Source organism: Rhododendron vialii, chromosome 8a, assembly GCF_030253575.1.
Source record: "Rhododendron vialii isolate Sample 1 chromosome 8a, ASM3025357v1".
Lineage (NCBI taxonomy): Eukaryota > Viridiplantae > Streptophyta > Magnoliopsida > Ericales > Ericaceae > Rhododendron > Rhododendron vialii.
Window position 1 is genome coordinate 34,531,784 of NC_080564.1, and position 27,159 is coordinate 34,558,942.

At 38.4% G+C, this 27,159-nt stretch overlaps 1 protein-coding gene across 1 annotated transcript in view; it reads left to right on the forward strand.

The window, feature by feature from the left end:
• Positions 1 to 27,159, forward strand: part of LOC131335780 (midasin-like) — a 38,697-nt gene that overhangs the window by 2,940 nt on the left and 8,598 nt on the right. Inside the window, exons 8-66 of the mRNA XM_058371281.1 lie at positions 776 to 885; positions 961 to 1,080; positions 1,696 to 1,774; positions 3,137 to 3,262; positions 3,338 to 3,422; positions 3,564 to 3,660; positions 3,761 to 3,895; positions 4,139 to 4,195; positions 4,282 to 4,458; positions 4,633 to 4,758; positions 4,856 to 6,607; positions 7,559 to 7,608; positions 7,698 to 7,893; positions 8,005 to 8,109; positions 8,191 to 8,496; positions 9,345 to 9,538; positions 9,621 to 9,675; positions 10,239 to 10,389; positions 10,756 to 10,829; positions 11,333 to 11,480; positions 12,263 to 12,361; positions 12,524 to 12,624; positions 12,737 to 12,826; positions 12,912 to 12,977; positions 13,077 to 13,241; positions 13,360 to 13,567; positions 13,657 to 14,552; positions 14,683 to 16,200; positions 16,287 to 16,467; positions 16,562 to 16,630; positions 17,008 to 17,090; positions 17,180 to 17,431; positions 18,145 to 18,280; positions 18,361 to 18,446; positions 18,543 to 18,628; positions 19,486 to 19,627; positions 19,716 to 19,805; positions 19,905 to 20,025; positions 20,152 to 20,306; positions 20,879 to 20,989; positions 21,424 to 21,561; positions 21,664 to 21,822; positions 21,923 to 22,111; positions 22,296 to 22,397; positions 22,488 to 22,712; positions 22,814 to 22,930; positions 23,049 to 23,130; positions 23,227 to 23,357; positions 23,441 to 23,605; positions 23,838 to 23,913; positions 24,025 to 24,137; positions 24,826 to 24,905; positions 24,990 to 25,103; positions 25,310 to 25,378; positions 25,469 to 25,625; positions 25,841 to 26,010; positions 26,254 to 26,351; positions 26,482 to 26,714; positions 26,842 to 27,102. Of these exons, the coding sequence (XP_058227264.1) occupies positions 776 to 885; positions 961 to 1,080; positions 1,696 to 1,774; positions 3,137 to 3,262; positions 3,338 to 3,422; positions 3,564 to 3,660; positions 3,761 to 3,895; positions 4,139 to 4,195; positions 4,282 to 4,458; positions 4,633 to 4,758; positions 4,856 to 6,607; positions 7,559 to 7,608; positions 7,698 to 7,893; positions 8,005 to 8,109; positions 8,191 to 8,496; positions 9,345 to 9,538; positions 9,621 to 9,675; positions 10,239 to 10,389; positions 10,756 to 10,829; positions 11,333 to 11,480; positions 12,263 to 12,361; positions 12,524 to 12,624; positions 12,737 to 12,826; positions 12,912 to 12,977; positions 13,077 to 13,241; positions 13,360 to 13,567; positions 13,657 to 14,552; positions 14,683 to 16,200; positions 16,287 to 16,467; positions 16,562 to 16,630; positions 17,008 to 17,090; positions 17,180 to 17,431; positions 18,145 to 18,280; positions 18,361 to 18,446; positions 18,543 to 18,628; positions 19,486 to 19,627; positions 19,716 to 19,805; positions 19,905 to 20,025; positions 20,152 to 20,306; positions 20,879 to 20,989; positions 21,424 to 21,561; positions 21,664 to 21,822; positions 21,923 to 22,111; positions 22,296 to 22,397; positions 22,488 to 22,712; positions 22,814 to 22,930; positions 23,049 to 23,130; positions 23,227 to 23,357; positions 23,441 to 23,605; positions 23,838 to 23,913; positions 24,025 to 24,137; positions 24,826 to 24,905; positions 24,990 to 25,103; positions 25,310 to 25,378; positions 25,469 to 25,625; positions 25,841 to 26,010; positions 26,254 to 26,351; positions 26,482 to 26,714; positions 26,842 to 27,102 (11,477 nt within the window). The remainder of the gene's footprint in view (positions 1 to 775; positions 886 to 960; positions 1,081 to 1,695; positions 1,775 to 3,136; positions 3,263 to 3,337; positions 3,423 to 3,563; positions 3,661 to 3,760; positions 3,896 to 4,138; positions 4,196 to 4,281; positions 4,459 to 4,632; positions 4,759 to 4,855; positions 6,608 to 7,558; positions 7,609 to 7,697; positions 7,894 to 8,004; positions 8,110 to 8,190; positions 8,497 to 9,344; positions 9,539 to 9,620; positions 9,676 to 10,238; positions 10,390 to 10,755; positions 10,830 to 11,332; positions 11,481 to 12,262; positions 12,362 to 12,523; positions 12,625 to 12,736; positions 12,827 to 12,911; positions 12,978 to 13,076; positions 13,242 to 13,359; positions 13,568 to 13,656; positions 14,553 to 14,682; positions 16,201 to 16,286; positions 16,468 to 16,561; positions 16,631 to 17,007; positions 17,091 to 17,179; positions 17,432 to 18,144; positions 18,281 to 18,360; positions 18,447 to 18,542; positions 18,629 to 19,485; positions 19,628 to 19,715; positions 19,806 to 19,904; positions 20,026 to 20,151; positions 20,307 to 20,878; positions 20,990 to 21,423; positions 21,562 to 21,663; positions 21,823 to 21,922; positions 22,112 to 22,295; positions 22,398 to 22,487; positions 22,713 to 22,813; positions 22,931 to 23,048; positions 23,131 to 23,226; positions 23,358 to 23,440; positions 23,606 to 23,837; positions 23,914 to 24,024; positions 24,138 to 24,825; positions 24,906 to 24,989; positions 25,104 to 25,309; positions 25,379 to 25,468; positions 25,626 to 25,840; positions 26,011 to 26,253; positions 26,352 to 26,481; positions 26,715 to 26,841; positions 27,103 to 27,159) is intronic.

Here is a 27,159-nt window from a genome sequence, read left to right on the forward strand (position 1 = left end):
TTTATAAGAAACTTGTACTTAGGGATTTGGATGGCCTCTTTTTCTGTTGGAAGCCATTTTGGAGTTCGGTCTTCGGTGGACTTACTTGTCTTGCTAGCATGTCTGGGTTGCTCACTGACAAGGAAGTTGGAGATATTGAGATCGTGGTGATTGTCTGACACTTGAGGAGAAGATTCGTAATAGGGAGCACTTTATTTGTGTGAGATGATACTAAGAGGAAAGTAAATATGAATCATATGATGGTTTTCTTAGACTGCACACCAGTTTGATAAATAGATTTATGGTCATCCAGGGATCCAAATACTGAATTACTGTATTCTCCTTTTATCCTTAAAGTCGGCGGGTTGGGTGTTGATGAATATTTGTCAAGTTGGTTATCTGAAGTGTGCTCAGTCATGGTTGTAAAGTTTCGGTAAGATTGTAGTAGATTGTGGGGCTGGGAGCTGAAGTTTCCTGTTTTGGTGTTTGGTAGCCTAGAAAATGTCTTGAGAAATCATCCCTGGTTTTTGATTGGTTATTTCTTCTGTACATTGGTCCCATACCTGTCTAATAATGTGGTCCAAGTACATAAACCATTTTAGGAAGATGATCATCTAGTTTGGAGACATTGCGTTTCGACTGTTTATCTTGTTAACTGTATGATTTGTTGCATTTCTGACACTATTCCATGACATTTCCGTTGGGTTCTCTTGGCTTTATGGTACAGCAGTACCCATTAGCCCTGATCTTGAAGTTTATGTTGTCACTTATTGCGTTTATTCTCCTTATATTGAAGTTTTATCAATTCACATGGATGAGCAAATTGATGGCAAAACATTGATTGGAAGTTATGTTTGTTCGGAGAAACCTGGTGAATTTAGATGGCAGCCTGGTTCTCTTACTCAGGTACGTCCTCTGTAGAAGGATTTTTTGCTGATAATGTTCTTTGCAGTCATAATTTATTGTTTTCAGTACTTCTAGGCTATTATCAATGGAATTTGGGTTGTTTTTGAGGATATTGATAAAGCTCCGTCTGATGTGCAATCCATCTTGTTGCCTTTATTGGAAGGTGCAAGTTCATTCTTAACTGGCCATGGGGAGGTATTTACCTATTTTTCTCTCTCACAAAGTATTTTATTATAACTTCCCTTTCTGAGCTTGATTTGTCCATACGTATTACTTGTTTCTTGTTCTTGAGTAGGCTGAATGGTCTCAAATTGTTCTTTGAGCTTTATCCTCATATGTTAAGTTTGAGTTGACATTGCCTCTCGTTATAAGATGGTATTCTATTGGGGTACATAAGTCTTATTGCTAATTAAAATGAGGTTTCTCCAATATTACAAGATATCAGAACAATAAGGAACCAAGTAATATCGCAAAGGTTCAAGAACGAAGTATTGAAGACATATTTTTAATTTGCTGACAAAAAAGAAGACATCATTTTATTTAAACGCCATTCGAAATTCCATTATTTTATTGTTTGACATCGTACTAATAGGACTTGAATTAATGAAGTTGCGAGATGTTTAAGTCTGTGACCTTTGCGTGATTTGGCTATGGCCCTTTTGTGCTTCCCCTCTCCCTTTTGTCCCTTCACATTCTGCGTCTTTGGCAAACGTGTTTCTTCATCTGCTTTCTGTTTGTTTTATTTATAGTTAGCATTCTTCTACTGCAAATCTGCTTGTTTGAGAAAGACTGAGAGTTGTACATTTGCAGGTGGTAAGGGTGGCAGATGGCTTTCGACTGTTTGCCACAGTGTCGCGTTCAAAGTTTGATACTTCTCATGCTACAGAAGGTTTGCAAATGCTATTGGATTTCAGTAGGCTTCCGGTTTGGAGACCTTAGTGTATCTTCATTTTAATGATGCTGTTAAACGTGGTCTAACTCTTTTTATTCTCTCTTACACTAATGCATACCCTAACCTTTGGCTTTTATGTAGTTATTACTACACAGAGCAATCACCCTGATGTATTAACTATGGAAACCATATATTTCATTCGCAGAGAAAGTCAACATAAATGTACATGTTTATATGCATATTTGGTATGAATATAACATCCGTGTCTTGAGAGAGAGAGAGAGAGAGAGAGAGAGAGAGAGAGAGAGAGAGAGAGAGAGAGAGAGAGAGAGAGAGAGGATGATCTTTGTACTTTTTGGTAAACCGATTGTTCTGACTAAACTAAAGGTTTCTACTTTACTCAAGCAGAGAGAGAGAGAGAGAGGATGATCTTTGTACTTTTTGGTAAACCGATTGTTCTGACTAAACGAAAGGTTTCTACTTTACTCAAGCATCTAGTGCCCTATGAAGCACGGATACGGATATGGGATACGGATACGACACGATATAGATACGGCGATACGTCAAAACCTAAAAAAATAGGATACGGATACTTCGGGGATACGGCTGTATAAATTATACATTTTTATAATTATTAGTCTCCTAGGCATAAAAGTGAAGTCATAAGAAATAAAAGAGTAGTTGTATTGCTAATACCAAGCATGAAGTACATGTCAATCTCAAAAGAGTAGGAACTTATCATCCAAAAGATTAGAATTTTGTAAAAAAGAAAAAAAATACAGATTAGTAGGCAATAGACTAATCGGTATGCATATAATATACTTCATATATATACACATATATCTATGTACCAGTGTATGTATTAGATATAATTTATTATATAATGTAAACAATAGAAACCCACACCAGTAAAACAGAGAGAGAACCTTGTGATCAAAGGTTCAAGCGATCTAGGGTAGGAAAATATCGACCGATGTGCATAATTTCCCAAGTTTTATATTTTTAGTGATGCTATTATTACAATTTTTCCCTTTTAATTTGTACTTGATTCTTTAAAAAAATTCATTTTAACCCCCGCCGTATCCTAAACGTATCCTGCCGTATCCCCCACGTATCCCTCGCGTATCCCTCGCGTATCCGAAACGTATCCGAAATAAAAAATATTTTGCCGTATCTGATACGTATCGGGGCGTATCGGGCGCGTATCCGTATCCCTCGCGTATCCGATACTCGTACGTGACTAGTTTCAGAGTATCCGTGCTTCATAGCTAGTGCCAGAATTTTGACATGCTCAGATACTGGTCTTCACTTCTGGCAAAGACTGCTCTTTTTTAATCATCTTTATTTCACGTTGTACAGTAGGTCAGAGTGCTCTTGGTGCTCTTTGGAGGAGAGTGATGATTGGAACCCAGAGTAGTGATGACTTGATTAGCATAGTGAAAGCACGCTATCCAGATTTGGATTCACTGGCTGAGAGACTCATTGGTAGGCGAGGTCTATATGGTTTTAGTTGTTGGCTGGAGTTTTTTTCCTTTGACATCTATTGTTTTATTCTGGCAGAGACTTTTGATAGGGTTAATCAGCTCACAAGATGTCAGTTTGGAATTTCTACTTCTTCCAGTTCTCTCAGCAGATTCTCCCTAAGGTGGTTAACTTTGTTCACTTTTTTTCTGCAAATGTACTTCGCTGCTATAGAGAATATGACCTAATATTAAGCGACTTTATTGCTCCACAATTTATTGGTTGTACAACTTATCTAATTGTATTTATTGCTCTACAACTGCAGGGATCTAATGAAATGGTGCAAGAGGATTGATGCTCTGGGTTTTAGCATCGGTGGGGATGGTCTGTCAACTTATGTGTGTAGCTGTATTTATAAAGAGGTTTGAAACAGTCGTCCCTCCTCTTTCGCGGCATCGTCTTATGATTGTTTTTTTGTAGCTGGGAAGTAGCTGTTAATTGTTTTTCGCAATTGTTTCTTAGGCTGTAGACATTTTTGCATCTTTCACAACTTCCGTGGATAATCGGCTGAATATCATGAAATGCATTGCGAAGATGTGGTCACTGCCCATTTCTGCTGCAGAGACTTTGTATCCTGTTAATAAGCCAGTGATCCAGGTTTTCACTATTCTCTATGCAACATCTTACCTTTAGGCTGTGTTTGGATAAAGGATTTGTGGAGGGAGGTGTGGAGGGGACAAAAAGGTAAGAGAAACCAACCTTGAATTTGTGAAGGAAAATCCATCACATTGTCTATTCTGTCACTAATCCCTCCGCACCTCGCAAAGAAATCCTTGATCCACACGCAACCTTATGATGGCATCCTATCAATTGTTCCTCATAGTCGCAACTTACTTGCAGGAGCTGCGCTCAGATTTACATATTGGACGAATTACTCTCCAACACGCTCAAAAAGCAGTGAGTGCATGGAACCGATTTTGTCTGCTTCTGTATTGATATCGTTTTAGCTTCTTTGCTGAGATGATTTGACTTGGTGTTTGCAGTTCCATTATGAGAGAAAACCTTTTGTTGAAATTCGTAGTGCGATACATGTTCTTGAGAGGATAGCTTCCTCTGTTAAGTTAAGTGAGCCTGTTCTTTTGGTGGGTGAAACTGGTACTGGGAAAACTACTCTTGTGCAGAGCCTGGCCTTGAGATTGGGTCAGAAACTTACTGTCTTGGTATGTTCATCTCAGATCTATTAATGTTCTTAGCAGTTATTTGTCGCGTTTTCATGATTTTGATTCATCACCAATTTGTTTTTGGTATGTTCATCTCAGATCATTTAATGTTCTTAGCAGTTATTTGCCGTGTTTTCATGATTTTGATTCATCACCAATTTGTTTTTGGACCAGAATTTAAGCCAGCAAAGTGATGTTGCTGATTTGTTAGGAGGATTTAAACCTATGAATGCACAATTTGTATGCGTTCCTCTTTATAAGGAGTTTGATAATCTTTTCACCAGCACATTTCCTTCAAAGGTACTTGTTGGTTTGTTATGTTTTGGTGCGTTTGATCTCACTTCTCGACTTCTTCAGTTGGAATTACTGAATCGTGTTATTGGTTGTTGCTATTCAGGATAATGAGGATTTTCTTGTTCGTCTAAAGAAATTTGTGAACGATAAGAACTGGAAGATGTTATTAAGTGGATTTCAAAAGGGTGTTCGGAAGATACTTGAAATAGGAAGATCTGGACCTGGTACCAAGCGAAAAAGACCTTTAGGAGAAGAACTACTGAAAGCTTGGGAAGGTTTTTCTTTGAAACTGGAAACTGCTCGTGCACAAATCAATGATTCAGCTGGAATGATATTTTCATTCGTAGAGGGAGCTTTCGTGACTGCTCTTAGAAATGGCGAGTGGATTTTGCTCGATGAGGTGAATTTGGCGCCTCCGGAGACATTGCAGAGAGTTATTGGTGTTCTTGAAGAAGAGAACAGTTCACTCTGTTTAGCTGAAAGAGGTGATATTGATTATGTCCATAGACATCCCAACTTCCGTATATTTGCTTGCATGAATCCTGCCACTGATGCTGGAAAGAGAGATTTGCCCTACTCGTTGCGGAGCAGATTTACAGAATACTTTGTAGATGACGTGTTAGAAGACGAAGATTTAATTATGTTTATAAATCAATTTATGGATGAGAGTCATTCAGATGTTGAAATCGTTATGCAAATAGTCCGTTTCTATAAAGCTGCTAAGAAGGAATCTGAAGAAAGGCTGCAGGATGGGGCCAATCAGAAGCCCCAATACAGTTTAAGGTCTCTTTATCGTGCACTAGAATACACAAAGAAGGCAAGAAGAAAGTTTGGATTTCTGAAAGCCCTCTATGACGGATTTTGTATGTTTTTCCTGACTTTATTGGATGGGGCTAGTGCTAAGTTAATGAACCAAATGATTTCATCATTTTTGCTGGGAGGAAACATACCGCCACATGTCCCTTTCAATGGTTACTTGATAGTTGGGAATAACTCCAAGTTGGATAATTTGTCAGAGGACTATGTCCTGACTAAGAGCGTTAAGGAGCACTTAAAAAACCTGGCGCGTGCTATATTTGTTGGAAGATATCCTGTTCTTCTACAGGGGCCCACGTCTAGTGGTAAGACTAGCCTTGTTCAGTATCTTGCTGAAATAACTGGTCATGAATTTGTACGGATCAATAACCACGAACACACAGATCTTCAAGAATATCTGGGGTCTTACATCACTGATGCTAGTGGGAGGTTGACATTCCATGAAGGCGTATTGGTTAAGGCTGTTCGGAAAGGGTACTGGATAGTTCTGGATGAGCTTAACCTGGCTCCATCTGATGTGCTAGAAGCATTGAACAGGTTGCTAGATGACAATAGGGAACTATTTATACCTGAACTACATGAAACTATTCGTGCGCATCCTGGTTTTATGCTGTTTGCTACTCAAAATCCGCCTACTTTTTATGGCGGGCGTAAAATGCTTTCTCGAGCATTTCGTAACCGATTTGTGGAGGTCCATGTTGATGAAATCCCTGAAGGAGAGTTGAGTGGAATATTGGAGAAGAGGTGCAAGATTCCAGAAAGCTATGCCAAGAAAATGGTTGAAGTTATGAAGGAGTTGCAGTTGCATAGGCAGAGTAGTAAAGTTTTTGCAGGGAAACACGGGTTTATAACCCCACGTGACTTGTTTCGGTGGGCTGATCGTTTCCGGACATTTGGTAATTCCTACGAAGATTTAGCCCGCGATGGTTATTTTTTGTTGGCAGAGAGGCTGAGAGACGAGTCTGAGAAAATTGTTGTTCAAGACGTTCTGGAGAGGCAGCTCCGTGTTAAACTTACCATGGATAGTCTCTACCAGAAGGTATACTATCTCAATGCACATCACTCATTATGTGCATGCACAGCTCACCATGTAACTACATTATTTGGGCCATGGGGTTGAACGGTGCCACATGGAATGTTTGGAGTTGAACTAACATCTAAAGCCTAGAAAAAATGTCAAGCCATTCCACATATTGTCATATGCTAAATTAACGAGAAAAATTTCCTTTCTAATAATATTATGGTGCATGTTTATGAAAAGAAACGGAGCCCACTATCCTCCTAAAGCTGATTTTTTTCTTTGCTATTGTAACTGTAGATCTTGAGTTGTCTTCATGCATCTCTTCTGTTATTTTATTTGATTGAACACTAAATGGTTGTTGTGTCCAAGTGTTCATGGTCTCTTATGCATCCAATTTGACAAGCTTTTCTGAGTCCACTTCTTTCTTAGTCAATGTCTTCTTTGTGGTCTGTGATTGATTGATGGTTCTAGCCCTGTGAAGCCACCCTGAACATTCTTAAATCGGCCTCTTTATTCTTCTTGTTGTGGGCGTACCGTACTATGACCTTTTTTATGCTATTCCACTTTCTCAATATGTAGAGTAGCGAATCGAGAGTATCTTGCTGTCCCCATTCATTCCTTTCTTCGATTCTATGGCCGATCTTCTTGAATCCAAAGCTGGTGCAAGCAATATCATTGGTGGATCACGGGGATGAACTCTACGCTGCTTTCTAGGTCTACATTGGTAATTGTGTTAACACTTCTCAGAAAGAGTGTGGTAAAGGGGCGTAAATCCCACTCTTTGTAGCACCTGTTATTAATTGTCTAGTATAAACCACCAATGCTTAATTTTGGTTTGTAGTGATTTAATTAAAGTATGTGGATGTTGCTTTTGAGGTAGATTATGGTTTATTGATCAGGATGCTTCGGAAATTGCATGTAGTACATATACCTTCAGTTAGGTTGAATAGTGCTCATTCTGTAATTCAGGATCCAACAGGAAGAGACAAGATCTTAAGCGTACGCTATGGCTCGGGAAAGTATGAATCTGTCTCACAATTTTGCTTATTGTGCTGATTTCTGTGCTTAACTTTCTGAGTTTTTTTTCCACCTTTTTTCCTGTTTGTAGCATCGCCTGGACTGAAAGTATGTGGAGGCTATACTTTCTTATCGAACGGTGTTACAAGATGCGCGAACCTGTCCTCCTTGTTGGTGAAACAGGTGGTGGGAAGACTACTGTCTGCCAGTTACTTAGCATCGTGTTAGGTTCCACATTACACATTTTGAACTGCCATCAATACACAGAGACATCTGATTTTCTTGGGGTATGTGGCCTTTTAATATAATTTTGGGCTTCCTCACTTCTTGCTATGTGTCTTTTTCTTTTATTGTTGTTGAAAGCCTATGATAAATATCTGTAATTGACTATTAAACAGGGTTATTTTCCTGTACGAGAGAGATCAAGAATTGCTTCAGAGTTTAAAAATCTATGCGAGCAGTTAATGCTGTCGAAGGCTTTTGTCTACTTTCCTGGTGCTGCTGTATGTTTCTTTTATCCAGTACTTTGTTACCTGTGTTTTTTGTTATGTTAGACCATATATGTTGATTGTTTTTTCCTGCAGAAAATATCTGCAGATATTGGTGAAGCTTCTACGACTATCGATCAGCTGAATGTAGTCATAAATAGTTACAGAGAGGGTCTGGTCTCCCATCCTGACATTACTCTAGAAGATCTTGATTCAATTGAAATACTGAATCTGCACCTATCTCAGCTGCATCAGAAGTGGCAGACCATTTTTATGTGGCAAGATGGACCACTTGTACAAGCAATGAAGAATGGTGACCTCTTGCTTGTGGATGAAATCTCTTTGGCAGATGATAGTGTGCTCGAAAGATTAAACAGTGTCTTGGAGCCAGAAAGGAAATTGGTAGGTATTTTTTCCAGGAGATCTGGTTTCTTGATATGCTTCATTATCAATTTGATATCTTCTTGATTAGCACCTGGTCCTTTTCTGATCCTAGTTACTAGTATATGATATTACCTATGTAACTTGACAACGTGTTGTTTGTTTGTTCTCTGCTTTTGATGATTGCCTTGACTTACAACATGAAGTATTTACAATTGTATCTCCCTGGAATACTTGGATTACATTTTACATGTTAATTTACTTAAATTTTGGACCTTCACTGTCCTATTGCCATTGCAGTCAGTTTCGGATGAATTACCATCTCATTCCTCCGTATACATCTTATGAGTTTGGGAATAATTAGATGCTAAATGTGCAGAGGACATGTACAAGAATTTATGATGATTTTATTTTAAAAGATGTCAAAATACTTCGATGATGGGAAGAGATTTTGTTTGTGTATTGAAAAAACTAAGAACGTCCCTTTTTGGGGTTTCCAGCGTGTTGACAATTGACCCAAGATCACATCTATGTGACTACTAGCTTCTTTTTTGAATTTGTCTTCTACACTTCACATGTATTGGGTTTCCCCCAAATGTTAGTATTTGCACAACAGATTGTTTTCTGGTGCTGTCTCCATATTCTTTGCCCGTTTTTCGGCACATGTTCACCACTTGCTTGTTCTCCTTGAGGTAGGTGGTGTGTATGAAGTTTTCACCCAGTTCATTTCTGTTTGTTTCATGGCTGTCCGGGTTGTTTAATGTAGCTTCCATTGGGCATTGACAATCTTCTTGTTCTCTTCCAGTCTGTTTGGTTGATGGTTTGGAGGATTTTTCAAAAATTTCAGTTTCATTTTTTCCCCCCTGCAGTCTCTTGCTGAGAAAGGAGGTCTTGATCTTGAGAAAATAACGGCTCATCCTGACTTTATGATTCTTGCAACAATGAATCCTGGTGGTGATTATGGGAAGAAGGAACTATCTCCTGCCCTTCGTAATCGATTTACAGAGATATGGGTTCCTCCTGTCAATGACCTAAATGAGCTGAGAACTATCGCTTTACAGAGGTATGTGAAACCTCAAAAGCAAACTTAGATGTATCTTCATTTTGTTTTGTGTTCTTCTCTAATATTCCTGATAATTTTGCAGAATTTCAGAACCGGGCCGATCTTATGTTGTTGATTCTATGCTAAATTTTTGGCAGGTATATTTTACTGTATTTCCCCTCCCCTCCCCCCCTCCAAAGCTAATGAATTTTTCCAAGATTTAATCTCTAAAAGGAGGACATTGCCTTTGAGATTATTTCCGTAAGATAGAGATTAACGAAAAGTTACTGGATTCAATTTGGAGGGTGGAAAAAACTTGATTTCTTAATTGTCCTTTGAATTGTGTTCCTTTTGGCAGAGTTTGGTTTCAAATAGGCTTTCAATTTTGCCTTAGCTTTTCTCAGTTTGAAACCAACTGGTGCGAGAATAATGTCTTTCTTTTACGAGTCTACAGTAAGCTTTAGAATCAGTATTAGAATTCTTATCTCTTACACCTCGGCCGTGTTAATCTTGCTAGTCCCATAATGGTTGTTCTGTGGATGTTATTATTCTTTTACTAATTCTAATATTGGGCTTACCTGGTCTCTTATGCAAATAAAGTATTCGAACCCACTCTGGGCTTCTTTTACCTGTTGATCTTGTCCGTGTTTGGCTGACCCCTGGGCTACAACTGATTTTATTGTATTTCTATGCTTCTCTTGCATTTGTTTCGGCTTTCCAGTGGTTCAATCAGTTGCAAACAGGGAGAACACTTACTGTTAGAGATCTTTTGTCCTGGTTGGCGTTTATTGATGCAACTGAGGGGAGTTTACCCCCTGAAGATGCATTATTACACGGGGCTTTCCTTGTTTTGCTTGATGGAATAAGTTTAGGTATGTTCTTGTTTTCCTTTCAGAGGCAATTGTTTCATGTTGTTATTTGTAAGTAGGTTTAGAGCCAGCTATAGTCATGTAGTAAACAACCATCACGTCTTTACACCGTATAGAATTGTTTTGTGTAGGTACTTTCATAAGGCATGAAAATACTTTCATTAGGAATTCATGATAGAGGATGTGAAATATGGAAGTCAAGGGTACTATATTGCGCCGCTGTTTAACTTTGTTTACCTGCTAAAAATTTTCTGCTATTTACTTCCTGTTTCGGATAACAACAATTAACAAGTCATATTTATTGCTTCTGGTGTTTGCTTTTCAATTCCTTTCTTGTGTGCATACTTTTTCTTCTACAATCCTTTCCAGGTTCAGCTATTTCTAAAGGCTATGCTGGAGAGCTGAGGGAAAGATGCCTGTCCTTTCTTCTGGAACAACTAAAGGTGTGGTTGCTTAATGTCATCAAGCGTGCGTTCTCTGTTTATGAACCTGTTGACTAAAACTAAAAAGGTTTCACTGACCTTTTTACCATGGGGTCACTGTTATTCTGGAAGAAAAGAAGTTTTCCTCTTTCTGCTTCACCGAGAGAAATGTTTGACAAAAGTAATAGTGCCACCAAGTTATTGCTTAGTTTAGATGCTCCTGGGCTTCTAACAATGTATTTGTTTGATGCCAAATGAAAGTTATTTATCATTGGTAAGTTGATTTGAGAATACAAATGCGAACTTGTTTGAGCACTGAGTATTTGTGACATTCAACCACATGTATTAGAGAGACGGCCTGGCACTAAACTTTGAAGGTCAGAGGGAATGGATGACTGGAATGAGTTTTGTGAACCTTGTAAATTTGGAAACAAAATGGATCGTTAATATTGAAAAAAAAAATTCGACCTGTTGATTACATTATGAACAAGATACTAAGAAATGCATGTTCTATACTGCTACAGATGTCCTGTTCTAGTTTGGATTATTCGGACCTTTCCATAATGGCAAACTATGGTTGGAGTGATCTAAGAAGTTCTGCAGACACTTCGTGTGGTGATAATATGCAATGTGACAATCTCTTTGGAATTCATCCTTTCTACATTGCTAATGGTAAGTATCATGCTTCCCCTTAACTATACCAAAACTAGAGGTCTGAAATCTTGGTCAAATATGTTGTACAACTAGGCCTATAGTTTTAGTTGCTTGTGTTTGATTTGTTGTTTAGCTCACTTTCAACAACTTTGGAAATGCTGGTTTTTTGTAAGTAATTCTTCTTTTCGATCACTACACGTAATTGTTCTATCAGAACCAAAAACAACTACCTTTTGAATTTATGTCCAGTTTTTATTTGTTTTGCCGTCATCTGATCTGAAACCGGGATAGCCTCTTGGATTGTTGGATAGAGACATTTTGAAGCTTTTTACTAAAGTACTTTGGACATTCACATATGACATTGTTTCAACCATGGTTTTACCTGTCTTTGGCTTTTACTTATAATATTTTTGTGATGTACCAGGAGCCTGTGCAGTTCACGTTAGAATTATAAGTTTGTTTAGTTTGTTTAGTTGATATTCTTTTCTTCATTTCCGCATAGGTACTCTCAAAATTTGGAATATGAGTTTACAAGTGTGTCAGACGATTTTTTTTTTTGATGAGTAAATATTTTATATAAAAAGGGAATGCCACACAAATACAAGAGGCCACAATACACAAGTGTGTCAGAAGAATGAATCCTTACAAATGTTGAAGCCATTTTAAGCCCTAACTTCAACATGACTTATTGACACCTTGTACTTCGGGTCCATTTGGAATGTGGTCACTCCTTCACTATACTAGTGCGTGTGCTTTACTTATTTTACAAGGTTATCATTTTCTAGGTGACTCTTATTCAGGTGATGATGTTGTCGAGAAAGGCAAATTTGAGTTTGTGGCACCAACAACTCGCAGAAATACCTTGCGGGTACTGCGTGCTTTGCAGCTTCCAAAACCTGGTATTCTTCATTTAGAGCTGTTTCTTGAACCTGTGGATTTGGAATATGTGTGAATTTCTATCTAGTCCCTATATGCATGTCAAGTTCACACGTTTTCTCACCCACTGGAAAAAAACTGTAGAACCGCTCTTTGACGTCTTAAAGTGTGACAATTCTTTCTAGTTTTGTTGGAGGGAAGTCCAGGAGTGGGAAAAACAAGCTTAATTGAAGCCATTGGCAAATTTTCTGGGCATACTGTTGTACGGATAAACTTATCTGAGCAGGTCAAGATCAATTGTTTTCTTTTCCTATGATTTATTGCTGCACACAGTTTCTTTACTCACATTGTACCTGTGCATCCTCATCAGCGCTAATAATTATTCATTTGCTAAACAGACTGACATAATGGATTTGTTGGGGTCAGACTTGCCTGTTGAAAGTGATGAAGGAATGCAGTTTGCATGGCATGATGGAATCCTTTTGGAGGTTGAAAGTGTTCTATATTGGCAGTCTTTTAGTTTCTAATGTAGTTTGGGTTTCACTACCCATTTTGTTATTTGGTTTGCTTCAGGCTCTAAAGAAGGGATCTTGGGTTCTGCTGGATGAACTTAATCTTGCTCCACAATCTGTTTTAGAGGTACTGTCTTGTTGATGTTATTGTTGTCCTGTAAATGTTTGTGAATAGACCTGTATGACTACATATATAATCATCTTCTAACACACTTATCCACATTAGGGTTTAAATGCAATATTAGATCATCGAGCCGAGGTTTTCATCCCGGAGTTGGGTGTTACTTTTAAGTGCCCACCATCTTTCAGAATTTTTGCTTGTCAAAACCCCTCTGCTCAGGGCGGAGGCCGTAAAGGGCTTCCCAAGTCCTTTCTTAACCGTTTTACAAAGGTATGACTGTTTTGTTTTCTTTGCGACCTTTTGGTCTTGATGACCGCATACTTTACAGTTTACATAACTGTAATATGGACGACATTAGTAGTGATAATTGTCTTGTAATTGATTGCAGGTTTACGTGGATGAGTTGACCGACGGTGACTATGAATTCATCTGTCGTTCACTCTACCCCTCAATTCCGGAATCTTTGCTTCGCCACTTGATTTCATTTAACAAGAGACTGCATGAAGATACCATGTTGCACCTTAAATTTGCTCAAGAGGGTTCCCCTTGGGAGTTCAATCTTCGAGATGTGATTCGTTCGTGCCAGATTATACAAGGTTGTTATTTCTCCTTTATTGCGTTTGGAATAAAGCTCACATTCTTTAAATAAAAGATGGCTTCTTAATACGCTTGGCTTTGTGTTTAGGTGCACCTGAAGGATCAAAACAAGACTGCTTCCTTAATATCATTTATGTCCTAAGAATGCGTACAGCAGATGACCGCAGAAAGGTTGTCCAACTTTATGAGGAAGTTTTTGGACACAAGGCATTTTTGAATCCCTACCCACGTGTGCAACTCAATCCTCAGTATTTGGTTGTTGGAAACTCTCATATCAAGAGGAATCATTCTCAGTCTTCCAAATCATCTAATAGTGAGCTTAAGATTTTACCCGGATTACGTCACAACCTTGAGGCTGCTGCACTTTGTGTGCAGCATGAGTGGTTGAGCATATTGGTTGGTCCTTCATCTTCTGGTAAGACTTCATTGATAAGGTTGCTCGCACAGCTTACTGGCAATGTACTAAATGAAATAAGTCTTTCATCTGCATCTGATATAACTGACTTACTTGGATCCTTTGAGCAATATAATGCCTTTCGGCATTTTCAGTTGGCTATTACTCGAGTTGAGTGTTATGTAAGTGAGTACTGCAGCCTGCAACTGGAATCTTCGGCAAAGGAATTTCTAAAGAGAAGAAAAGACCTGATGACCCGATGGCTTGCCTTCTTATCAAGCATTGGTTGTGGTCCTACAACGAGTCCAAATTTGAACGCTGATCATTGGAGGACAAGGTCCTTTGGTTCTGTTCCTTTGTTAGTTGAGATCATTGAAAATCTAAAGTCGGACCTCGCAGCAAACAGATTACCGATATCTTGGTCATTCAAGGATCTGGATAGAACATTGACGATAATCACAAAGTTGCATGGGGATTACCATAGAAGGGCATATTCGGCAAAATTTGAATGGGTAACCGGAGTACTTGTGAAGGCTATAGAAAATGGTGAATGGATTGTTCTAGAGAATGCCAATCTTTGCAATCCCACAGTATGTAGAGTTTTTTTTTTTTTTTCCTTGTTGGCATGGGTAGTTTATCGTGTTTGCCTATTTTGACCATTGTGGTATCAACTTGTAAAGATTCGGAATTTTACTATTGCCTATTTTGTTATGAATGCAGGTTCTTGATAGGATCAACTCTTTGGTTGAGCCACATGGATCAATCACTGTCAATGAATGCGGAAGTGTAGACGGCAAGCCATTGGTTCTCCGTCCCCATCCCAAGTTTCGGATGTTTCTCACCGTCAACCCTAGATATGGTGAAGTATCGCGGGCAATGCGAAATAGAGGTGTTGAAATATTTGTGATGCAGCCATGTTGGATGCTTGATGGTGGAAGTGGTGACAATTGTGACGAGAGTGAACTTAAAGATGTGAAAAGGTTTCTCATTCTCTCTGGTATCCCTGTACCTAGGATGGTTGATTCGATGGCCAAAGCCCACATTTATGCTAAGGTTGAAGGTTCGCGCCTTAATGTTAAGATTACGTATCTTGAGCTTGTACGCTGGGTGCAATTGTTTCACCGGCTTCTCACAAATGGTAATTGGCCAGTCTGGAGCCTGCACATAAGTTGGGAACATACCTATTTTTCATCTCTGGGGGAGGCTGAGGGAAAGGATATTGTTACTTATGCAATGATTTCTTATTTATCAGTAGGTGAACTTTACAAACTTGAATCACCTCAAGGACATTCATTGTGCTTACCAGGAGGATGGCCGACACCTTTGAAATTAAGAGACTATGTGTGGTACTCAAACGAAGCTTCTGTCAAACAAAATTGCATGTATCTCGAGTTTTTGGGGGCTCGGAATGCATCCTATACATTTCGTTCTACTTGGGATCAGGGCCCAGTAGAAAAGGCCCTAAGTGCAACCGGATCTTTGGGGCCTTGCTTGCTGGATGCGAAAATATTGCATATTATGATGTTCCCAAACTATGTGAATGAGATTACTGCTCTGTATAGTGGGCTAACAGAAAATAATTTTGCCCTTGTTGGGAAAAAACTCATGTTTGCTGCCAACTGGACTGTTGAGCAAGCCTCTGAAAATGATATTAAGCTATACCTACTCTGGTTTTGTTGGTTTGCTTCTCGGCTACATCCTTTTTGCAACTTCTTTAATAGTTTTCTGGATCTATTGAAAAAGGAACTCAAGCATCCAATATGGAATTGTATAAAGCGTTGCCGCCGTGAGCTTATGTCGCATCATGAAGTAAATTTAGAATCCAGACCAATACCAATGCTTTCCAAAGAATTGGTTGACTTATTTCCGTCAAGTGATGTGCCAAAATCCGCCAGAGAACATCTCCTTAAAGCAATAGACTGTGTACCCCTTTTGAGGATTAGCTTTCAACAATGGCATGCTGAGAGCGATTTTGACTTCAGTGAAAAAAATTCCTGTCTTGAACCTGTTTTGAGATCCTTAAGTAGAGTGGAAGAGAGAGTCCTTAATATTCTGGTCGACTCTCCTTCTTTCGATGTGCTTTTTCAACTTTACTCAGACCTCCTTGAAGACCACATATCATTTTGGAAAGGTACCACCTCATCCAAGTTTGAGATGTCACTAATTTCTTGGCGTTCTTTGACCAAGAATATAGCAAAATTGCATGCATTCTGCCCTAGAGAAGTTCAAGAGTTTCAGGTTAGCTAGTTTGTACACCCCTTTTATCTCTTTTCTTTGTAATCCATACTTTTGAGGTGAAATCGTACGAAATGTGTTCAATATAGGTGGAAGGGGAGAATTTGGGTAGAGTTTCATCTTGGTGTCTCCATTCACAAAAGTCCTTGCTATGGGTTCACGGAGGTCATCCATCTCTGCCTTATTCTGCTGATCTGTATCAGAAGCAGCAGCAACTTTTCAATTTCTGTGAAGTGATTTGGCCAAGAAATACAAAATCGCGGAGGGAAGGTGGGTATTTTGTGTATTGTCTGTTTGGGTTGCTTTGCTTATTTTATTTATTACTGACCTTCTATTTTGGTATTTTAATTCAAAATTACCATAGCTTTGTACGATTGTCTCATTGAGGCTGCTGTATCATCGATTCCTGTACTTCGCCACCTCGCAATGGAAGGTATTATTTTGAAAACTACTCTCACCCATTTGACCTGATGTACTCCTGATACTATTTACTATGACATCTATGTGCTCATTCTGATGAAGAACGTTTGGAGTTTTAAAAGAATAACGAAGGGATAGGGTTTCGTGGCTGATAGGCGACTGTTTTATAGGCTCTGGATAGTGATTCAGGAATAGTATAATGTTGGAATTTTGAGTAATAATGCATGTTTTGCGGTGGGGTGCAGGGGTGGGGGGAACTGGAAGTGTCCTCTTTCCCTAATTGAATATTATTTATATTGATTTCCATATTTTTTTATCGGCAATATTGGCTTTCGAATTCCTGATGCAATGGGCTCTTTTGGTATGATTCAATGTTTGCCTTTGTGATAGCCGTTGGAATGTCATCATATATTTTGGGCGAAGATCGTGATGACGAGCTCCATATTGTTCAGCAGTTGGAGGAGATGTATCAGGTTTGCCTTTATGAGGCCTGGAAACTGTTTTTCATTCCTGCTGGTTAATCTGACCTGTTTTAATGGCAACATATCTTGTTTCTTTCCAGATGCTTTTGACAAGGTTTGATTGTGAAAAGAAAATTTTGGAGGATGCTGTCGTGAGCACTAAGCATGCGCATCCAGTTGCAAATTTAGCTGCTTGTTGCTGTTTCCCCCCTTATTTGTTGTGTAGAAGGTCTGGATTAGATAGTTGGCAAGACACTCTTCCTATAATTGACAACACCAGTTTTGAATTGGATATGGAGCTACTTCAAGAGCTATCACGGATTGTGTTGGTTGAGGCAGAAGAATTACAACTTGTAAGATTGCTTATTATCAATATATCCATTTATATCCCTAGTTGTGTACTGAGTCATTGAATTTTTGCTCAGAGATCTATTACATGGACTTTAATAGTAATGAGTATGTTGTGAAGATTCCCCAGCATCGTATAATAGACAACCTGTGTTTTGTCCAGATTTTCTGTGGTTACCTTGCCAATGCTACCGGTTCTGTTCTGGAAGAAAAAGATGTTCTTTCTTGATGATTGAAATGAAAAGAATGATGTCCAAACGTGCATAAGGTTTTAGGTTTCAATGTTGGAGTTAACATTTTTCTTGGTTCGGGTCAACGTAGGAATACCTTATTGTTGTCAAGGTGATTAAAACTTTTGAAGATTGTCCTATGCTTTTTGTAATGGAGCACACCTAGAGCTTTGTGTGCATTTTGTTTAGCGAATGTGATTAAACACAGGCAGCGTAAATTCTGAGCTTAAAAGAACCAGGGTTCATTATCAAAGCCATCGATTGGGGTGCAAAATTCTGTGTATTTGTGTATATGGGCGGCATTCCTTTAATGCCTTCTTTTTTCTTATATAATTGTTTACTTACCAAAAAATAAATAAATTCTGTGTATTTGTATTTTGTACAATTGGGTGGTGCACAAATATAGCAGGAGTTATGCCTTGCTATTTGTAGTTCTTCCAGTTTTTGATGCTTCGTATCTTCACTGGTTCTCTTCTGTGTTGTTACAGGCTTTGTCTAACTTCTCTGACCTTTTGAAGACAACCTTGGACTTGTCCTTGAACTTCTCATCACGACCTCCAACTGACTTCTTGCCACATCAAAAAATCTTATGGACTCTGGACGCACTGACATCTGTCCATGCAGGTATATAATACCCTCTGAATTTCGGCATATAGATCCTTTAGGCTTTTGTTGCAATTGTTTTCACTCTTCTTGTGTTGCAGAAAATCCAAAAATTTCTAGTTTTGTCCTCGAAATGTGGTTTAGTTGGCACTCTTTTTTGTGGACCATTCAGCCTGTGTTGGCTAAGGTACATGTTTCAGTTTCGCAGTGGAAAATTTTGCAAGTTGGTAAATTGGTATTCTATTAACCAAACTGACATTGATTGTCTGTGTCGAACATGCAGAACATTGCGAGAATGGATGGTAATGCAATCTCACTACCTCATATGCTTTTCCAGCCTGTGAGAATGGCAACAATTGACCGACTTCTGTAAGAAAACAGTGATTCCTCGTGCTTGAGTTTGCTTCAATTCGTTCACTTTTGCTTGATTGACTAAACATCAAGTTATAAATCATTCGGTACGTTCTTGGGGTACTTTATGGATGTGGAATACTTTGGTTTAAGGCTGATGCATTCAAATAGATATTGGGAGCTTATAAGCCATTTACTATGGATTATGGTGGCTTGTCTAATGGTGTTAGAGCTTGTCCCACCTTGCCAATTGAGTGGTAATGACCTGGTATCAGAGGATTCAGAGGATTCCAAGGTAGTACCAGAGGATTCAGAGCTAGACTTTAGGAGGCTTTTGGACAAGACTCTCTTGATGCCCATTGTTTGTGCCATAGGTGCACCTTGTCTCATTCTGATTCCATTGTTATGGTTAATTTGTTTACCTCTCCACGTGTGGGTGAGTGTTCGAGCTTGTTCAACATTGGTTAATTATGACCTCCAAAACTAGTATATGAGCTTGGGTGGCCTCTCCACTCATTGCCAATTGGTTCAGCCTCTCCACTTGTTGCCAATTGGTTTTGAGTTGAATGGATGCTTTAACCAATTTAGTCATATTGAACTGTCTGCAATATGTTTATCTTTGGTGGTTTTATATTCTGTCACCATGAAGTTTTAAAAGAATAGAGGTTTGGACAATTCATTTGATGTTATTCACTGATATACTGCGGTGATATTGACCACCAAATCATTTAGACGGTGTTTTGTCTACTCATCATGTATACTTTATTGTCAGATTTAGAATGACATTGCTTTTTAGAATCAGATAAACTTCACTTTCCAAGAATTGAAACTGTCAAACTTCTGTAGTTTGATATCTCTTCCTCACTTCAAATCAGGCAAATCACATTACCTATCAAAGACTATTCGATGCACTGCCTGAAAATTAGAGCTGCTTCAAGTACTTTGTGGCAAAGTTGTCCGGTAGTTACTAATGTGCAAACTTTCCTTTTATCCACGGCTCGGTCTCTCTTCCAGCAGGTAGCAGTCCTTTTTGTCGGCAGATATATCTTCACCGATGCAAATGGTAGTATTGGGTATCGTTTTTATGATGTTCTTCTGCTTCCAGATAATATATGCCCACAGAAAGTCATTTAGAGCTGATAAGTATGCTGCCATCAAAGCTATTCTTTCTTCCTTTCAGAAAAGTATGACAACGGTATGTGATTATCTTGAAAGCTTCTACATTAAGGAAAAAGTTGCACATTATGAGAAACTTCTACGATAAACTATACTCTTTTAATTATGTTTACAGCAGGATAACATAGAGGTTTTGCTTTCCCTGCTTACATCGTCGAGCCACCATGGATTCGCCTCCTTGGTGAATTCTGTCATTGAACCATTGGTTGGAGAACTTTATCTTCAATGCTCATCTTCTGGTCAGTATGTTGTCCTTCAATTTATTTTTTGTTGAATGGACATAGTTTTAGATTTATTTCTTGACTAGCTTTGAGGTATCTTTAGCTGATAATTAATTTTTTTGACTTTGTTTAACTGTTATGTAGACCGTGTATATAACTTGGGATGTGCATGGTTAAGACTTGGGAGCTTACGTTATCGTCTCTTGATTACCTTTGATGATCTGGATCCTGCTATGAAGTACTCTTGCAAGTACTTGATGTTGGTTGAAAAGATTGCTTTGCTTCAACTTGAAAATGAGGTATTTTTTAGCCTGCAGGCCCTGCACACTTTCCTGTTCCTTTTGAGCATGCAGTCAGATAGTCTGTAGTCCTTGTCCTGTATTTATGGATATGCAGTTAAAATTAGACTTACCTTCCTCTTTGATTAGGGGTAAACTGAAGTACATACATTATATGATACTTTCTATCAAGGTTTACTAGGGAAGAACAATCAGGGGCTCACCCTTGTACACTCTCAGTTGAGAGGCCAAGGGGCTCACCCTTCCTCTTTGTTTGTTGATTTGTTTCTTCCCCACATGGTGCTATTTGTTACGCTGTTGTTTATTGAGCTTCATTTAGTAATTGCGGACTCCCACATGATTTGTTAGTTATGTAAATCTCATGACAATATGTGAATATCTCTATTTGAGATAGCTTAAACTTCTCCGTAGAGTTTATTAATTCCATGAGTTTTACCATTCAAAACATGCGTTGATATTATTGATGGGTTTCCACACATTCACATCTGAGCTAAAATGATCTGATTACCTATTGCTGTCCTAATTGAAATGCTTTAAGATGTTGATAGCACTTACTATCTCATATCTTACAGGTACGAGATGAGAGTGCTTATTTTGCTGGATGTCTATCATGGGGAAAGCCTGACAAACAAAGAATGAAATTGGAAAACCTCAAAGCTGAGTGTAAAAGGCTTAAACATAAGGTTCTACATCTTCTATGCCCACCTCTCTCTCACTTTAAATTATTTGTAGTCGGCCCATAATGTGTAGCTATTTGCTGTCCCAGTGATTAGAGATGTGTTGTGGAAATTCATGTCGCTTTAAGCTATCCTATTTTTATACAACTTTTTTGCCCTGTTAACTACTAGTTCAGTTCTATCAGGAGTACTACTCAAATTATGGATTGTGATTTCTCATGTGTTTTGACGAATAACTGGATACGTTTTTTTTACTGTTGTACTGAATTTTATAGCAATATACTCAACAGAAGCAGAATTGACAGGCTTGCAATTTTTTTTGGTTGCACTTGTCAGTTGTCATTGGAATACAGTATTGTAGTAATTGGTTTCCTTGATGTTTTTGTAGTTTTAAATTGTTTTTTATTTCACTCCTTAATGAAGGTCGCTTACTCTTGCAGATTGTGTTTCGTTCTAATCCTGGAAAGTTCGTAAAGTTAAAATATGAATGTGAGGAGTTTCTTAAACGGATTTCAATTTCAAATGATCTGATAAAAGATGTTGGCAGTGTGGACAAGCAACAAATTGACAACTGGCAGGTAATTTTTTTTTCCATTGTATCTGATATTTCCATTTCGTAGTCATAAGTTGTCCATCTAGTAATGAACTTGTGTCTTTTTGTTATTTCTTTGATGTCTCAGGAAACAGCAACCTGTTTTATAGATCAGTTATCAAACGAATATGCTGCCTATGTCGATATTATTCAACCAGTTCAGGTTGCATTATATGAAATGAAACTTGGGTTATCGCTGCTTCTGTCAAGTACCATACAGAAAAAAGCTCTGTATGGAATTGGACAGGTTGATATGGACATCATTCTTGGTGGTGGTTTTTTTTTTTCTCTCATTGAAGGTGTCTTAACAACTCACTTTGTTGCTAAATTGGAAAACTACTTGGCAGGAGACAATTTATTCCTTCATGAGATTTCCTAGGGTCTTCTTAGCTGAATCTGCGTCTGTCAAGATCAATATTGGGTTGGCCAGGGTTCCTTCTTGTGATGTAGGTGTCCCTATTGACATATCGAGAATGGATATGAATTTGCTGGAAAATTTGGCTACTTCAGCAACAGATGATAGATCAGATAAGATGGTCTGTGACTATAGTTTAAAATTCATGTCCGTACATATTGAATTTGAGTGAACTCATGACTCATGAGCACATTGTGTGTTGAGTCTCATAGTTCTTTTAGATCTCCACATTACTTGACTTATATTACAAAGTGATGGCGATTGCACTGTAAATTGTATATTCATTTTCTCCCAATTGATAACAGGTTTCGGACATACAGCTTAAACTTTCCATACATCACAATGTTCTTCTCCGTGTTGCACATTGTATTGCTGAGGTCCAATTGCTGGATAATGCTTCTTTTACAGTAAGAATCCACCCAATCGATTTCAAATGAAGTATTCCCATAAATCTGCTTACATCAAGGCTTTAAGCTAATATTTTGTCTTTCAATCAGCTCTTGGACAAGATATTTGATAAGTTTGCTAGTCTTTGGATGAATATGAAAGTTAAAGTGAGGACCAAACAAGAGCATGAAGCTCAGCAATTCAGGTTCAAGCCTCGTGCATTTAAGATTGATAGTATCATTGAAAGTGATACATCAAGTCCAGTTGGTTCCTTAGCAAATGAGACTCAAACAGAATGGCAGGAGTGGCTTTCTGAAGAAGTTGTCGCTGGCAAGGTAATGATTCTGTACACGATGTCTTCTCTCCCCCACAACCTGTCCCTCACCATTTGTGCAGATGTAGTTATTTTTCTAACAAGCTGCTTTCACCCGTGAAGAAATCTGAAGAGGAAGACGATGCTCTGGAGGAATGGAACTCAATGCAGGACTCCATCATGAACAATATGGTGCATGTTCACAACCAATTATTTGGGTCCATGGATCTTGTTCAAACTGTATGTTCTCAAAAATCATTTTAGTTTAAAAAAAAAAAAACTCAATTTTGAGGCAAATATCTAATACCTGGTCTTGTTATTTCGCTGCTGTAATTCTAATTTGTGGCACCCAAAGCAGCCTAGAATTTTCAAGGTGTCTGATGAAGAACGGTTGTCATCCTTCATTGAGTCATACACGCTGGGAGTGAGAATGATTAGATGTGAGCATAGCTAAACAGTTTTTTGACCTTGTGATGAGCATGTGTTAATTTGTTTGTTCGATATCACATCCCTCGTGCTATCCCTTCTTATTCCAGGTTTAGAGGGATCATTATCATCTGATTTGGATGCTAAGCTTGCGCCTGAACATTTATTCCGCCTTTGTTTGGAGCGTGAACAGAAATTCAATTTCTCTCATCAATCAGCTCATGGATACAACTTTTACAAGGTTTTCAAGTTTTATTGTCCCCATTTTCCATTTATGTTTCTACCATGTGGTTCTTACCTTCTTTTTCTCAACTTTGTGTGAAGGATCCAAATGCTCCTGTGATGGCGAAGATGGTGGAGCGGGTTACAATTCTTCAAGAGCGAATCACATTTCTCTTAAATGAATGGGATGATCATCCTGCTCTTCAGAAAATCTTGGATGTGATTGAAATGATCTTGGCTATTCCTTTAAGCACCCCATTAGCTAAGGTAGTATATATGAATTTATAATGTCTGGTTTTCTAACTGGTATCCTTTTTTCCTGGTGGGTATTAGACTGTAAAATAATCTGTAGTGCAACAAATAATATCAATGATACAAGAGGGAAAAATGCCTACAATGGTTAATTGGTTAGTTCAGATAAGATGCTCTCTGATGAAAACTGCTTTGCATAAACTGGTGTTTTATTGCTGCATCTTGTGACGTGCTTTCTTCTTTGTAGGCTCTTTCTGGTTTGCAATTCCTGCTTAATAGGATCCGGGTGCTACAGGAAACTGTTTCGAAATTTCCCCTCTCTGGTACGAAATTGAACTGTGGTCCTCATGACCTGATTGTGCTGTCTTACTGGTTTTCTTATTATCTCTCTCTCTCTCTCCCTCTCTCTCCCTCTCTTTCCTTTTGAGTGATAGGTGAACTGGAACCAATTTTTCACTTGGTATCCTCATGGCAAAAGTTGGAGTTTGAGTCTTGGCCTGCCTTGCTGGATGAAGTTCAAATGCAATTTGAGATTAATGCCGGGAATGTATGTTTGTTTGGTTTTTGTGTGTAGTTTGTGAAGAAATCAAGGCTTATTGTTTTAGTCCTAACTCAAGCAATTCATCTGACACTCACGGATGATTTAGAAAATATTTTTAAATCTGGGACACTTTGTATCCTCACCCTTGCTGTCTTTCTAATGCCCACCGTACTTATAATGAAAAAGAGATGATAATTTCTCCTTTTAGTTGAAGATATTTACTGAGTAACCAAAATAACTACTGTATAGCCTGGAGAATGGCTGGTCTTTTCAGATAACTTGAAGCTTTGAAGCCATGCCAGCAGTATGATTAAGTTATCAAGTTCTTAGATAAGGGCATAATGAACTGACACTAATGATTATACATTAGTATCATACCTCTTGATGAACATGTAAATATGTTTTGGCGGGACAAAAATGATACAATCCATGAAACTGTCCAGGAAGAAAACTGGATGGTCCGGACCGTCCAGTTTTCTTCCTGTACGGTTTCCTGTACTGTACCAGGCCTCTTGGCAGTCTGTTCTGGTTGAACATTTGGTGGGATATAAGCTCCTGAATGCATCTTTTGTAACTTAAAGCGGCAAGCTTTCGGGAAAATAATCATGCTGCTGTATTCTTGTTTCTCCTGTTTGTACAGATAATAGATTTTTCGCATTGGCAGAACTAATTACATATTTCTGTCTTCTTGCAGCTGTGGTTTCCTTTATATTCAGTTCTTCAAAATAGACATCCTGCTGATGTTGCTGAATATGATAGATCTACTATCCAAAGGCATGTGCCAGTAGGGATGTAGCTTCAGTTTAAGTTTGATTGAATTTATTATCTTTCAAACAGTAAGTCATAATTAACCTGCAGTTTGGAGGAGTTCATTCAAACATCCAGTGTTGGTGAATTCAGAACACGGCTTCAACTTCTTTTTGCTTTCCATGGACAAATCAGCACTGGAATATGTAGAGGGTCTTACTTAAGGTACGCCTTTCTGAATGAAAGTTTGCAACTGTCTGTTTAGTTAGTAATTCTTACAAGGACAACTTACAGATTTACTTCATGTTCTTTAATTGCAAAGTGCTTTGATGTTTTAGTTGGCAGTGTCTTGTAAGAAGCACCTATGTCGAAATAAATGAAGGCCCTTCATTATACTTCTTTCAGCCACTGACTATTTTTTACTTTTGCAGTCCTTGCCATATGGAAAATTTGAAGATTTTATACAATTTATTTGGCTTCTATGTGCAGTATCTGCCAATGTGAGTCCTCTCTCAATAGTTGAAATTTATAAGCATTTATTTTCCAACTGAAAATGTTCTGAAGTATTTTGTTGCTGATATCTTGTTCAGGGTATTGGAGTACATGGAAGATAAGAGAAAAGGTATCGAGGGGAAGTTGAAAGAACATTCAAAGCTATGTTGCTGGGAGATTCACCAAAGCTACGTTTCTATAGAGAAGTCAAAAAGCAGGAGGCAGAAACTTAAAGATGTCATACAAAAATATACTGTAAGTATCATAGTTGGTATATTGCCTCATTCTCGTCATTATGTTATTATGTGTATTTCTTCGTTCTTTGTACGTTTGTAAAATCTTTCTTTCAATAAATTTACTGATGAGTTTTTCTTGTCAACAATAAGTTTCAGTGTGTGACCAGCCTAGCTGCTTGCAAAATCTGAAGACTGGTGATTTGACTTTGTCTGTTGATTATAAAATATGTACAGGAAGTAATGCAACATCCGGTAATGTTTATTATCAACCAAGAAGCACCAGAAAGAGGGTTAAAACTGCCATCTGCACTGCAAGGTCCTCAACGCCTCATTGAGTCTTCTGACAAGAACAGGGAGATGCTGAATGTTGCATGTGATCAGACTCTGTTCAGAGATAAGGACAGGTATCTTCGTCTGTTTTATATTATGTATGCTGGAAACCAACAAAAACAAAACGGAGCCTTAAGGCCCCATCAATTGGGGTTCGCTGCATGAGTCCCTTTTTTCCATTGAGCTCTATCGAGGGCATTGTGTTCCATGATAAAAACATACATCCTTTTGAACTACTGCCTCTAAGGCCATCTATTATGTATTTTGGTGTTCTATAAAATCTGTTCCTCAATTGTTGCTTGTTTTCTCCTCTGCAGGGCTACATGGTTTTCAGATTGGAAAAGGAAAGTAGATTGTGTTTTGCAAAAGTTGCTCCTTGAGAAGACACCTGAGTTTGAACTCTTATATTCCTCGGGTAAGGATGTTGAAGACTTTTTTCCCGAATTCTTTCTGTTTTATTTTGGCTTTGGATTTCCCTGGGACTTCCGTTTCTTCTTTTTCTGCTGTTATTCCTGTATCTGAAGTTATTAGAATTCATTATGCAGTGGTTGGAAGTACCATCAGCCAATTCTTAGCTTCCCAGTCTACAAGCATTGTGTACCAGGAAGAACGCAAGCAAGTGTGGTCTACCATTGGAAATATTTGTAGAACTGCAATTGATTGTAATGAGCTTTGGAAGGATGAAAACAAGAGCTTGGGGAAGAGGAGGGCTTTAGCCCACCTCCTGAAGCTATTGGATGGATATGGGTTGTCTAAGCACAGGTCCACATTTTTGGAGGTAAATTAGCTTACCCATAATTTTGATTTCAGCCTTCTGATTTGAGAAGAACTTTATTTATCCCTTTTGAATCCTTGTTTGTTGCAAGTCTGACAATGGCTTTTCTTTGTTGGCTGGCATTATATAGGATCAATTGGAATCCAAGCAACCAAATCAGTGGCTTATGCAGCCTTCATATAAGACGAAGCATTTGTTGCTTACACAAGGTGGACTGTCATCCAAGGATTCATTTTCTGCTACGGGCCAGCTTCCAAGTTTTCCCCATGAAAGTTTGGAGAGCGAATGGGAATGGGAAACAGCAAACCGATACTACTTTAAGAGCATGGCTTCAGTCCACGTTTTGCAGCACATTTGCCTCAATTTCCATAAAGACTTCACTCTTGAACAGGTAGATCTTTTATTTGGAGGGCATGATGTTTTAGTTGTCGGACAGGTTGAGCCATCA